The 13,982-nt window shown below is 41.2% G+C and overlaps 1 protein-coding gene across 3 annotated transcripts in view; it reads right to left on the minus strand.

Moving 5' to 3' along the window:
* Positions 1-5,465: 5,465 nt before the first annotated feature.
* Positions 5,466-13,982, minus strand: part of LOC147914599 (uncharacterized) — a 130,354-nt gene continuing 121,837 nt past the window's right edge. For all 3 annotated transcript variants that reach the window (XR_015555091.1, XR_015555092.1, XM_087443170.1), the window contains exons 3-5: positions 7,086-7,252; positions 5,926-6,014; positions 5,466-5,824 (exon numbers count right to left, since the gene is read on the minus strand). Coding sequence is in view for 1 of the 3 variants with exons in the window: in XM_087443170.1 (XP_087299296.1) it covers positions 5,740-5,824; positions 5,926-6,014; positions 7,086-7,250 (339 nt within the window). In the remaining 2 variants the exon portion in view is untranslated. The remainder of the gene's footprint in view (positions 5,825-5,925; positions 6,015-7,085; positions 7,253-13,982) is intronic.

A 13,982-nucleotide genomic window follows, 5' to 3' on the forward strand; every position in this document is an offset into this window, starting at 1 on the left:
ATGTTGGCCAGAACGCCTACACGTGGACTCTCTGTGGCCTGGGTTTCCTCACAGCATAGTGGCTGGGTTCTAAGAGAAAGTATCCCAAGAGGAAAATAGACAGAAGCCATATTACCATATATGATCTAGCCCTGGGTATCATGTGGTGTCATTTCTGCTATATTCTATTTGTTACAAAGCAAGTCATTAAGACTAGCCCTTATTTATGGTAAGAGGAATTAGATTTCACCTCTTGATGGGAAGAGTAGCAAAGAATTTGCAGACAAGTTTAAAACTACTACAGTAAGTTACTTTCTTTTAAACACAGCCCTGCATGTTTAATATGAATTCATGCCTCAGCAGAATTATCTACTCTACATAGTCCTTGGGGAATTCTTGTGAATATCTGAATCTGCGAATATAAAATTTATATATTTAAAGTGTTTACTATATTAAGAAATGTAATACTAAGAAGTTGTTGAAGCCCCCTTCTGTTCCCTCCCCTTAGAGGTGGCAGTGAGACAATGAGATGTGGAGGTGGCAGCATGCACAAGGGCCACAGAGGTGGCAGAGAGACTGAAGAAGCAGCCATGGGGATGGAGTCTAAGGAGGTGGCTAGGATGGTTGGAAGACTGGTTAAATACAGGTGAAATTGAGCATGTTAGTAAATATTCTGAGGATAGAGAAGGGACTTACAAATACAGAAGGGGGATGTTTGAAAGAACATTCTTAGGTGAATGCTGGTGTTAGGTGCTGGATTGGAATTGAGAGTATCGGTGTGTTGGTAGAAACTCATGTTTAAAAAAAAAAATACATATTATATACATAGGTAGATTTAAGAGCATAGATGTTTGTGTGTGTATATACATATACAGATATTTTTCCTAGCTCTCTCTGCTGAGTGGGTCTAGTAACAAGAACACCCCAATAGCAATAAGCACATTAAACACCAAGATCTTCATTTCTAAATGCCATCTTTTGCTAAAAGGAACCAGGCCTTCTTAGAGAAACAGCTGAATTTCAGGCCAAAGTGCAAAGTGAGGCTGAAACATCTTGTGCTAGAAAGTAAGAAAGTCCCTAAAAGAAAAATGCAAGCATGTCAAGTGATCCAAATATCAGTTTAAAGTGGCTATTGCAAACCAAATCTGGGACAATTTGAGCACCAAAATAATGATAGTAATATATACAAAATCCATTGCTGAAACAAGAATCCACGACTGCATACTGATATACATGAATGAGTGAATGAGAGAGAAAGAATGTAACGGTTAATTTTATGTGTCAACTTGACTGGGCCATAGGATGCTCAGATATTTGGTTAAACATTATTCTGAGTGTGCCTGTGAGGGTGTTTCTGGATGAAATGAACATTTTAATTGGTAAACTGAGTAAAGCAGACTGCCCTGCCTAATGTGATTGGGCCTCATCCAATCCACTGGAGGCCTGACTAGAACAAAAAGGAGGTGGACTAGAACTGACACGATCAGCTCTCTTGGGTCTCTATCTTGCCAACTACAGATTGTGGGACTTCTAACCTCCATAATAACGTAAACCAATTCCTTACGACCTCTTCTTCGTGTGTGTGTGTGCGTGTGTATGTAACGTGTGAAGGGGAACACAATTTGCCACCCCAAAATGTGTCTCTTTAACATGACAATTATTTCAGGTTGATCATTTTTTTTTAATAATTTTATTTATTTATTTTTTACCCCAAAGCCCCAGTAGATAGTTGTAGGTCATAGTTGCACATCCTTCCAGTTGCTGTATGTGGGACGTGGCCTCAGCATGGCCAGAGGAGCGGTGTGTCGGTGCGCACCCGGGATCCGAATCCGGGCCGCCAGTAGCGGAGCGCGCGCACTTAACTGCTAAGCCACGGGGCCGGCCCTTGATCATTTTTAAGAAAGGAAAGAGACAAATGGATAAAGAAGCTGTGGTATATATACACAATGGAATACTACTCAGCCATAAGAAACGATGAAATCCAGCCATTTGTGACAACATGGATGGACATTGAAGGTATTATGCAAAGTGAAATAATTCAGAGGGAGAAAGTCAAATACCATATGATCTCACTCATTAAGCATTAGATAATAACAACAACAAACAAACATTTAGAGACAGAGATTGGATTGGTGGTTATCAGAGGGGAAGGGGGGAGGGAAGAGGGTGAAAGGGATAATTAGGCACATGTGTGTGGTGATGGATTGTAATTAGTATTTGGGTGGTCAACATGAGAACATGATGTAATCCATGCAGAAACAGAAATATCATGATGTACACCTGAAATTTATACAATGTTATAAACCAATGTTGCCACAATAAACAAAAAAATTAAAAAAAAGAAACAAAAGACTCAAAGTTTTTCGTCTTACCTCCCCCCTTAACTGCCTCAAAGAATTCAGATTGAAAAAAAACCTGTCTCGGGGCCGGCCGGGTGGCGTAGTGGTTAAGTTCCTGTGCTCCGCTTCGGCAGCCCAGGGTTTGCTGGTTCGGATCCCGGGCATGGAACTACACACCACTTATCAAGTTATGCTGTGGTGGTGTTCCACATGCAAGGTAGAGGAAGATTGGCACAGATGTTCACGGACAATCTTCCTCACCGAGAAAAAAAACACAAACCTGTCTCAGGAAGGAAAGTATCACTAGCATAACACGAACTAGGTGGTAGATAGGAGAAACCTAGAAAAGCCTGTTTGTTGGGCTCTCCTCTGTGTTCTATGTTTATGTGGCCAAATACACACTTGTTTTCCCAATGTTTTCTCCTTTTCACCTATCTGTCAATTGCCTTCCTTTCCTTTGAAGTCCCTGACTTTCCCCACTCCCAAAATCTTCTTTTAACTTTAGCTGCAGGTGGTATTTAAGGTGGTGACTTTGGTGATTTTAGTGAGTTATTCAGTTTTCCTGGGTCTGTCCCATGTATATATGTTATTCAACTTTGATTTTCTCTTGTTAATCTGTCTCATACCAATTTAATTCTTAGACCAGCTAGAAGAACTCAGAAGGGTAGACGAAAATTTCTTCCTCCCCTACACCTGTATCCTATTGGTTCTGTTTCTCTGGAGTACCCAGACTAGAACTTAATTTTAAGGATGAGTTTTCTGGATTGGTTCTAAGGTTTCTGGAATTGCCTCTGTAACCTGATTAGATTTAGAGATACTAATGACTCTATTTCTAGCAGTAAATATGGCACTGATAGTGCATGATATGGTCTGGCAATAGAGATATGCAAAATATCTCTGCTGGATACACCTAATCAACCATTTATAAGGATCAAGGAGCTAGAAGACTGTGTATACGATACTTTTGAACATTTCTGGAAAACTAACAAATATATTGAGATTTGCTGATTGCTCCTAATTAGCTGGACAAAGTGGTGACAGAAAAGGATGAGCTCAGGGATTCAAATTCTCAGCTCAATCGTAAATGGCCTGAAAGCTTCTATGGGTGCCCCCAAAGAAGATCCCTATCTCCTGTAGCTGCAGGCAGGACTGAGATTGCTGCAAATCAAACGCAGAATCTCAGCCTGTGCTTGGCTGAATTATAACGTAAATAGAACTCCCAGTCTCACAGGGTGTTTACTGTTCAAGTGAGGGCCTTGATTGGGAAAGAATGGGATCCTGTAAATTGGAATAGGGATGCATGGGAAGGCTCTGATGAAGCTAGGCACATTGAGCCCCTAAATTCTGATGCGTTGTCTTTGCCAATGAAAGCAGCCTCTCTACACCACAGTGGAAGAAGCCTCCCTACTCCCAGTGGAAATGGCTTCACCACACTCAGTAAAAGTGGCCTCCCCACCCCTAGTGGTAGCCGCAGCCTCTTCACACCCCCCATCCCACCCTCCTCTTCTGAGGGAATTAAGCCTGCGCTGCCTGAGGAAACTTAATGGCCTCCTCTGCTGTAGTTGCCATGTGTCATGCAAGACAATGCTGATTCTCCTCATGATCCACTCCCACCAGCCCTCTTTGCTTCTTGACCTTTAATTAGACTCTTCCCAGCAGACCCCTAAAGGTGAGGTACAAAGTATAACTCATGAGGAGGTGTGCTACACTCCAAAAGAACTGCTTAAGTTTCCTAATTTATACAGTCAGAAATCTGTAGAATATGTGTGTGAAAGGATATTGAGAGTGTGGGATAGATAATGTTGGAATGAGCATACATTTGGATCAAGCTGAATTTATTGCTGTAACCTCACTAAACAGAGATTCTGCATGTAATGTTGCAGCTTGGGGAGTTAGGAAGGGCTCTCACAGTTTGCTTGCTTGGTTGGCTGAAACATGGAGCAAAAGATGGCCCACAGTGAACAAATTAGAAATGCCAGACCTGCCTTGGTTTATTGTAGAGGAGGGGATTGAAAGGCCTAGAAAGACTGGAACATTAGAGTGGATTTGTTGTTTAAGACCTACTCACCCATACTGGGGAGGTTTAAAAGGCACGCCTTTCACCACTACTGTGAGAAATAAATTTGTGAGGAGAGTCCTGGAATCCTTGAAGAGCTCTGTGACAGCTCTTCTCTGTAGGTTAGACCCTAGAGTGGGAACTGCAGTCACTGAATGGTAGCCTAAATGCAATAGGAGTGATTGGATCTCAGAGAGGCAGGGGCCAAGTGGCAGCACTCAACCACCAAAGGCAAGGTGGGCATGGTTATGGTGATGGACAACAGAATCAAAGCAGCAATCAGAGCAGTCTGACTCACGCAGACCTATGGCAGTGGCTATTTGATCATGGTGTTGCTAAAAGTGAAATAGATACTAAGACTACTAAATTCTTACTTGATTTGTATAAGCAGAAAAGCTCTAGGTCAAGGAAAGAAAAGTTTAAACTGAATCATAAAACAGAGAGTCACAACCCCTCAATCAATCCCAGACTTGAGCCAGTTTGCAGACTCAAAACCCCGTGAACGAAGGGGAAGCAAGGTCCCCTTGAGGAAGGACTTTGGTATACTGACAAAAATTTATACCGTTAATCTTTCTCCCAGCCTTCTCTAAAGGGACCTACAGCCTTTTATCAGCGTAACTATGCACAGGGGAAAAGAAGATAATCAGACATATTGGGGACTACTGGACAATGGCTCTGAACAGACACTAATTCCGGGAGACCCAAATGTCACTGTAGTCCACCAATCAGAGGAAGGGCTTATGGAGATCAAGTGATTAATGGAGTATTAGCTCAGGTCCATTTCACAGTGGGCCCAGTGTCCCCAAACTCATCTTGTGGTTAATTCCCCAGTTCCAGAATACATAATTGGAATAGACACACTCGGCCACTGGTAGAATTCCCACATGGGTTCCCTGACCCCATGTGGGAGTGAGGGCTATTATGGTGGGAAAGACCAACAGAAGCCTCTAGAACTACCTCTACCTAGAAAAATAGTAAACCAAAAGCAATACCATATTCCTCGAGGGATTGCAGAGATTAGTGCCACCGTGGAGAACTTGAATGATGCAGGTATGGTGATTCCCACCTCACCTCCATTCAACTCACCTATTTTGTCTATGTAGAAGAAGGATGGATCTTGGAAAATGACAGTGGATTATCATAAGTTCAGCCAGGTGGTGACTCCAAGTGCAGCTGTTGTACCAGGTGTGATTTCATTGTTTGAGCAAATTAACACATCCCCTTTTACCTGGTATGCAAACGTGTTTCTCCATGCAAATCAATAAGGACCACCAGAGGAAGTTTGCTTTCAGCTGGCAAGGCCAGCAATATACCTTCACTGTCCTACCCAAGGGGTAAATCAACTCTCCAGCTCTATGTCATAATTCAGTTCGAAGGGATCTTGATTGCCTTTCCCTTCCACAAGATATCACATTGGTCTGTTACATTGATGACATTATGTTGATTGGACCTAGTCAGAAAGAAATAGCAACAGCTCTAGACTTACTTTTAAGACATTTGTATATCAGAGGGTGGGAAATAAAATCCAACAAAAATTCAGGGGCTTTCTACCTCAATGAAATTTCTAGGAGTCCATTGGTATAGGGCATGTCAAGATATTCCTTCTCAGGTGAAGAATAAGTTGTTGCATCTGGTTCCTCCTACAACCAAAACAGAGGTACAACACTTAGTGTGCCTCTTTGGATTTTGGAGGCAACAAATTCCTCATTTGGGTGTATTGCTTCAGCCCATTTACTGAGTGACCCAAAAAGCTGCTAGTTTTGATTGGGGCTCAGAACAAGAGAAGGCTCTGCCACAGGTCAGGCCGCCGTGCAAGCTACCTGCCACTTAAGCCCTATGATCCAACAGATCCAACGGTGCTTGAAGTGTCAATGGCAGATAGGGATGCTGTTTGGAGCCTTTGGCACGTCCCAATAGATGAATTGCAGTGCAGGTCCTTAGGATTTTGAAGCAAAAGTCCTGCCATCCTCCTCGGATAACTACTCTACTTTTGAGAAACAGCTCTTGGCCTGCTACCGGGCCTTAGAAGAGATTAGATGCCTAGAGATTGGCCACCAAATTACCATGCAATTTGAGTTGCCCATCGTGAACCGAGTGTTATCTGACCCACCAAGCCATAAAGTTGGGCATGCACAGCAGTGCTCCATCATCAAATGGAAGTGGAATATATGTGATCAGGCTCAAACAGGCCCTGAAGGCAGATGTAAGTTACACGAATAAGTGGCTCAAATGCCCATGGTCCCCACTCCTGCTACATTGCCTTCGCTATCCCAGCCTGCATCTATGGCCTCCTGAGGAGTTCCTTACGTTCAGTTGACATCAGAGAAGACTTGGGCCTGGTTTACAGATAATTTTGCACAATACGCAGGCACCACCTGAAAATGGACAGCTGCAGTACTACAGCCCATTTCTGGGATATGCCTGAAGGACAGTGGTGAAGGGAAATTTTCCCAGTGGGCAGAACTTGGAGCAGTGCACCTGGTGGTCCACTTTGCTTGGAAAGAGATATGGTCAGATGTGTGTTTATATACTGATTCGTGGGGTATAGGAAATGCTGTGGTTGATGGCCAGGGACTTGGAAGGAATATGATTGATACAAGACTCTCCAGAATGCTATATACGCTCTGAATCAGCATCCAACATATGCTGGCCAGGATTCCTGAGTCCAGGAATCAAGGGGTGGAAGTGGGACTGGCACCTCTCACTCTTACCTCTAGTGACCCACTAGCAAAATTTGCTTCCTCTTCCCACGGCCTTATGCTCTGCTGGCCTAGAGGTCTTAGTTTCAAAGCGAAGAATGCTTCCACCAGGAGACTCAACAATGATTCCACTGAATTGGAAGTTACGATGTCACCCATCCCTTTGGGCTCCCTCATGCCTGTGAATTGACAGGAAAAGAAGGGAGTTACTGTACTGCTTGGGGTGATTGATCCTGATTAACAAGAAAAAACTGGACTGTTACTCCACAATGGAGGTAAGGAAGACTATGACTGGAATACAGGAGATCCCTTAGGGTGTCTCTTAGTATCATCATTGCCTGTGACTAAGGCCAATGGAAAACTACAACAACCCAATCCAAGCAGGACTACTAATGGCCTAGATCCTTCAGGAATGAAGGTTTGAATCACTCCACCAGGTAGCAAACCATGACCAGTTGAGGTGCCTGCTGACGGCAAAGGTAATACAGACTGGGTAGTGGAAGAAGTTAGTTATAAATACAAACTGTGATTATGTGACCAGTTACAGAAACAAGGACTGCAATTATCAGTAATATTTCCTCCTTATTTTGTTATGAATATATTCTTATACAAAATCTTTGTTTTCTTCCTTCTCTTCTCCCCTTATAAGATGTACTGACTTTATATCACGGTATTTAAGTATTGTTAACTTTACATCATTGTATTTTAATTACTGGGTATCAAGAAGAAGAGTATATATCACTCAAGGACTTTATCTCCTCTTCTGCGGATGGGGTTAGTGGGATTTCAGCTGTTTGCAGGATAGGTATATCACGTTAGATGGAATTTTGTCCTGTTATTGTCTTTACTTGGGGATTAAATATGGTTTAAGATGTGTATGGGTGCCAAGTTGACAAGGGTTGGACTTAACGATGGTTAATTTTATGTGTCAATCTGACTGGGCTACAGGGTACCCAGAGATTTTGTTAAACATTATTCTGTGTGTGTCTGTAAGGGTGTCTCCGGATGATTTAACGTCTGAATCAGCAGATTGAGTAAAACAGATTGCCCCCTCTAATGTGGATTGGCCTTATCCCATCTGTTAGAGGCCCGACTAGAACAAAAATGTGGAGTTTGGGAGAATTCTCTCTCTCTGCCTGACAGCCTTTGAGCTGGGACATCGGCCTTTTCCTGATTTTGGACTTGGACTTAGACTAGAACTTACACTATTGGCTCTTCTGGTTATCAGGACTTTGAACTCAGACTGGAACTTACACCATTGGCTCTCCAGGTTCTCAGGCCTTTAGACTCCGACAGGAACTATACCATTGGCTCTCCTGGGTATCCAGCTTGCTGACTGCAGATTGTGGGACTTAGCTTCCTAAACCATGTAAGCCAATTCCTTATTATACACTTATAATAAATCTCTTTATATATATTGGTTCTTGTCTTAGCCAGTTTGGATTGCTATAACAGAATACCATCGACTGGGTGGCTGAAACAACAAATGTTTATTTCTCACAGTTCTGGAGGCTGGAGGTCTGAGATAAGGGTGCCAGCATGGTTGGGTTCATGGCCAGGGATGTCTTGCTGGTAATGTCCTCACTTGACCTTCCTTGGTGTGTGCATGCAGAGAGAGAGATCCCACGTCTCCTCCTCTTTTTATAAGGGCACTAATCCCATCATGAAGGCCCCACTCTTATGACCTAATATAACTGTAATTACCTCCCAAAGGCCTCATCTCCAAATACTATCACACTGGGCATTAGGGTTCCATGATCTGAATTTTGAGGGGACACAAACATTTAGTCCACAGCGGTTCTGTTTCTCTGGAGAACCTGGACTAATACAAGGGGAAACTTTTCCTTACTATAGCATGCCAACTAATAAATATAGATTTGGCAAAAGTTATTGTGGTGGTTTATTTAGAAGAGATTCCTCAGTGGATGCTAAGGCTAGTGGGTGGAGTTTTGCTGTAGAAAAGGATATTAGCACAATCTTGGAACACCTCCCCCCAACCCACCCACCCCCAAATACTTGGAGTATTACCAGAGGGGAAAATGGTGATTTTACAGTAGAGCAACCTGGCAGACAATGACTTGCCTGGTGATCAAGGTTAACCTCACCAGTAGAGGGATGGGTAGACATTGTGTACACCCCTAATGTCATGCATTGAGAAGAGGATAGCATCACTTCTGCAGTATTCTTACCAAGAAAGCATGACTTGATCCTGGTCCCAAAGAAACATCAGATGGACCCAGGTTGAGGAACACCCTTCAAAATGAAAGGCCTTCCTATTTTAAAACTCAAGATCATGAAAATCAGGGAAAGACTGAGGAACTCTTCTGGGTTGAAGAGCCTAAAGAGATATGACAACTAAATGTAGCCCATGATCTGATTGGATTCTGGATCAGAAAGCAAAAAGAGATACAACTGGTACAGTTGGTGAAATCTGACTAGGGTCTGTGGATTGGATAGTAGTGTTGTATGACTATTGAGATCTTTGAGTGTCTGCGTTTGGTTATGTAGGATAGTGTTCTTGTTTTTTGAAAAATACACACTGGAGGATTAAAGGGAAAGATAGAGAACAATTGCGGTAGAATGTTAGCACTTGGAGAACTTGGGTGAGGGAATACAGGAGTTTTTTGTACTGTTGTAATTTTTCTCCCAGTTCGAAATTATCTCAAAACAAATAATATAAAAAGAGGTTCTTAGAAACTCCCACCAAAGTTTCCTGATCCTCCACCAAATTAATCTATATCCCCACTTAGTTCCATTCCCTTGTCCTTATTCCACCACTAAATCATCCAAGCTTTTACCCACAATTTCCATATATCACTTTCAAGAAAATCCTGAGCTTTGTTAAACCAAAAACAAAAAAAAGATGCAGCCTGATTCTTGTTAAATTGTCTTTATGCATATCCTCTTTTTTCCCCTTCTTAATTTTGAGAGTAGCGCCTGAATCTGAGCAGAGACTATTTCTTCATCCATTTCTCATTTTCAGTAATTACATAGGCCAGATTCAGTATACACATTTAATTCAGGGAGCTCCCAAATACTGGGTGACGAAGTATGACCAAATATATCTATCACCAAACTAAGCAAAAAAATCATTCCAATATGAGAGCATGCCACTAACTCAAGGAACCCAGCTTCAAAAAGCAAGAAGCTAAAATATGGAAAAATATCACATTCTTCTCAGATGCCCCTAAGTCTAAAACTGGTGATGTCCAGTGGCATTTGCTGTGACCACAAAAAATGTTCCTTCCTTCCAGAAATGCACATTCATTTGATCCTTATGAAACTGTAACTCTCCAATCCAAATCAGAAACCAGACCGTGGGCTTAGGAGACTGTTTTGATAACAACCAAAAAATTCAGAATGTTTTACAGACACCATACTGGGAAGGATCCAGTAAAGGAAATAACTTTACTCAACAGAAGATCCCCCAGGAGGACCCATATTATGATTTAGTCAATACCAATCAAGAAGGTGGGTGGTAACAAGTGAGGTTCTTTACACAAAAGCCAATTGTGCACAGAGGTAAAGAAAACAGTTAAAACAGATTAGAGGCTAGACAAATTCACAATTATATTTTTGTCACTGTATTATATTCTACGTAAGGCTGCACGAAATATTTTTAATTCCTAATGCTAAAAAAAAGTAAGAAAGTAAAGGAAGAAAGAGACATTGGCATAGAATACAAAGCATTCTTTCTCTAAGCAAATGGTGCACATTTTCTTCGTCTTTTCTCTAATGTTTTTACAATTGGGAAAACACCCCAGCAGGCTACAAATATTTATGTATAGTCTAACCTCTTCAAGTGTTTTCCTTTTACATTGCCTGATGCTTCATAGCACATGATGAGTTGGTGGTGACTGTTTGATAAGTCTTTTCCAAAACTAAGTACCAAACCTCCCTGGTGGTTTAGAGTTGAATGGTACATGTATTTCTACCATCCTTATGGCATAGTACCACAACAGAGAACACAACATAAAAAAAAAAATCAAAAAGAAAAGCATTCTATCTACCTTGTAGCAAATTAGTTGATAGAGATGGAACCATATGGCATCTGGCTTTAGATCAAACTTCAGGTCTTCTAGATATGTTATGTTTCTTTCATTAAGGCACTGATTTTATTATCTTTATAATATTATCTTAACAATATTAACATATTATTATGTTCCCTGTGTGGACCACAGGGAACAGATGGTAAGAATTTCAGTCTTAGAAGCAGCACCCCCTATAAACCAGTTACAACATCAACTGAGAAGACACTTATATGCCAAGCCTGTTTCACCCAGAAGAATTCATAAAAATGGTAGCAGCCCACTTCTTTTTGTGCATAGTGTAATTCTGAGTCATACAGTCTTACTCATATGGCCATTTTTTGAGGAAACCTAAAAATGGGGTATGAGGGGGGAAAAGGTAAGAAATAAGGGAAGGTTGAATATGCATTTAAGTTACTGTTGATGATTAAGACAATGACTGACAGAAGTTTCTAGTTTTTACTGGCCTTATGTCAGCATATGTAACTCTTGCTTATCACCCTTGGTGACAGTGAGAGCATCTGCTACTCCTGCTGAAAGAAATCTGGATCACCAAGAAGAGTTCTATAATAGCAATCATGGTACTGGCACTGTTGTTGAGATAGATTATAATATCCTGCAAAAACTACAATATCAGGCAGAAAAACAGGAACACATTGCTAGCTACCCCCCACCTCCAGCTTTCCAGAAAGGCTGGGAACTTGTGGAAAAATGATATTTACTTGGAGAAGCTCATTTTTCTATGGCCAGGAGAAAGATCATAATAGTTTAGTCTGAGGATCTCAGTCAGCTAACCTAACCTAGCTTGACTCTCCCACTACCACATTAGCCACCCGTGATGAGGCGCCCTAGTAACAGTCATAAGCTTTACACATTTATACAAATTATACAGGGGAACCTGGATAAACACAATTTTTTCTTATAAATTATATAACAAATTTCTGGGAGTAAACAATCAAGTATTCTCTCTAGTGCACTACTCTATTCATCTTCATATCATCAGTATTGTTAAAAGCATTAACTTTTCAGTTCCTAATTACACAGGGCTCTTGGCTGTGCGCAGTTATAGAGTCAGTTCCTGCCCTTTAGGAGTTTCAAATCTTAAAATAGTTTAAAAAATGCAAAACAGAATCTATATTGAGTATACCATCCGCGAGAATAAACAGTAGAATATCCACAGTCTCTATGAGCTGTCCTCATGGAGGAACAGAATTTATACTGCCTCTTAAAGGATATGTAGGATTTAAATAGAGAGATAGGAAGGGTGAAGAGGGGAAGTAGAGGAGATAGTTTAGATGGGGGCACCAAAACATACTGTTGAGAAAGTAAAAAGTTTGTTTGGGCAATAGTGAGTAGGACTATTTGATCAGAGCAGGGGTTCTTGTAGGTAAGTAGTAAAAAGAAATCAAAAGAAGGGTTGGTAGAGGACTGAATACAATCTTGTATTCAAGAGGATTGAATACAAGTTTAAGAGTTTGAACTTTATCCTTTCCTGGTGAGTGTCACTGAAGGAGACATTTCATCAACAAATAAAGAAAACCACATGTCGAGATGAATTTACCAAGGCTGGTGTGAGAGTGATGACCCTGGGCCACCTTTTTATGTGATATAAATAGCACTAGCTCTCTTAATAGTCACAGAATCCTGTTCTGTTTTTCACAACTGGATGTTGATAGAGCTGCCACTTGTGGCAAGGTCTCTTGGGCATGCCTTTTGAAATCTCAAGTTGGTAATCTCTGAGCAGACATTCCAGACACTTAGAAGAAAACCAAAGCAGTCATAAATAGCATCAATTCAATTTGCATAACATCTTTCCTCCAGAATGCTTTAAGTACTAAAGAGAGCCTGGCTTTTCACAAGGGGGCCATGCCAAAACTCACTAAACAAACTGCTTGCCTAAAAGGGATAAAATCCTTGAACATATGCCCTTGAACACATCTGTAAACTCTCTACCACCCTCACTGTGGCTTGTACAGGTTAGTGTCATAGATCTAGAAAGTGGCCAGAGGGAGAATATTTCCTACTCATAAGTGGAAGCAGAAAGGCTACTCGTGGCAAGCGCTGCTCTCGAGGTGTCTACAGCACTGCCCTAGCTGGGGAATGCATATTGTTAACTCTTGACTGGCATCTCTCGCCCAAAGAAATGAACCCCTATCTTTGACTTCTGGCTTTCCACATACCCTGACAGAATAATTTTCAGTAAATCATTTTTTAAAAAATCACTATTGTACAATACTCTTCAGTATTTCTACAATGCCTGAAAAACCAAGTCCAGACATATTAATCAGATGTTTGAGGTCTGAGGTCTTCCATGACTACTCATTGGCCCACTGTTTTCTTTCATTCCACTTCCCCTCTGCTCTACATAGCACTGTCTTCTCTCTATCCCTAAATATGTTACCCTCATTCCCACCCAAACATGCTCACTAATGCTAGATCTCTTGCCTAAAACATCCCTCTGTATAACCTATTCAACCTCCCCAAAGCCATCCATATCTATATTAATTCTTACTGATTTCTGACTTACAGTAGCATTTATAATTCATAAATGTTATTCTGGGCCTTAATTATGAGCTATCTTACATTATTATTTAATTCTTTTTTGTTAAATTAGATTAAAAGCTTCCAGAAACAACGAGTTATGTTTGGCAAATTCTTTCATGTTCTCCACAACGCCTAGCAAGACATAAAATATAATTAGGTGCTAATTAAAGATCTATTAAATTGAATTACCATGAACGTCCTTTGGTCATTGGTCTATGAGCTCAATAGTCAGAAAAGCAGCATGTTGTAAGGGAAATAGTACAGGCTCTGGAGTCATTAAGACCAGAATTCAAATCCCAGTTCTACAACTTACTAGCTAGGGGACACTGAAGTTGTC

Source organism: Ceratotherium simum, chromosome 18 (genome assembly GCF_057802395.1).
Source record: "Ceratotherium simum simum isolate JZ-2026a chromosome 18, ASM5780239v1, whole genome shotgun sequence".
Lineage (NCBI taxonomy): Eukaryota > Metazoa > Chordata > Mammalia > Perissodactyla > Rhinocerotidae > Ceratotherium > Ceratotherium simum.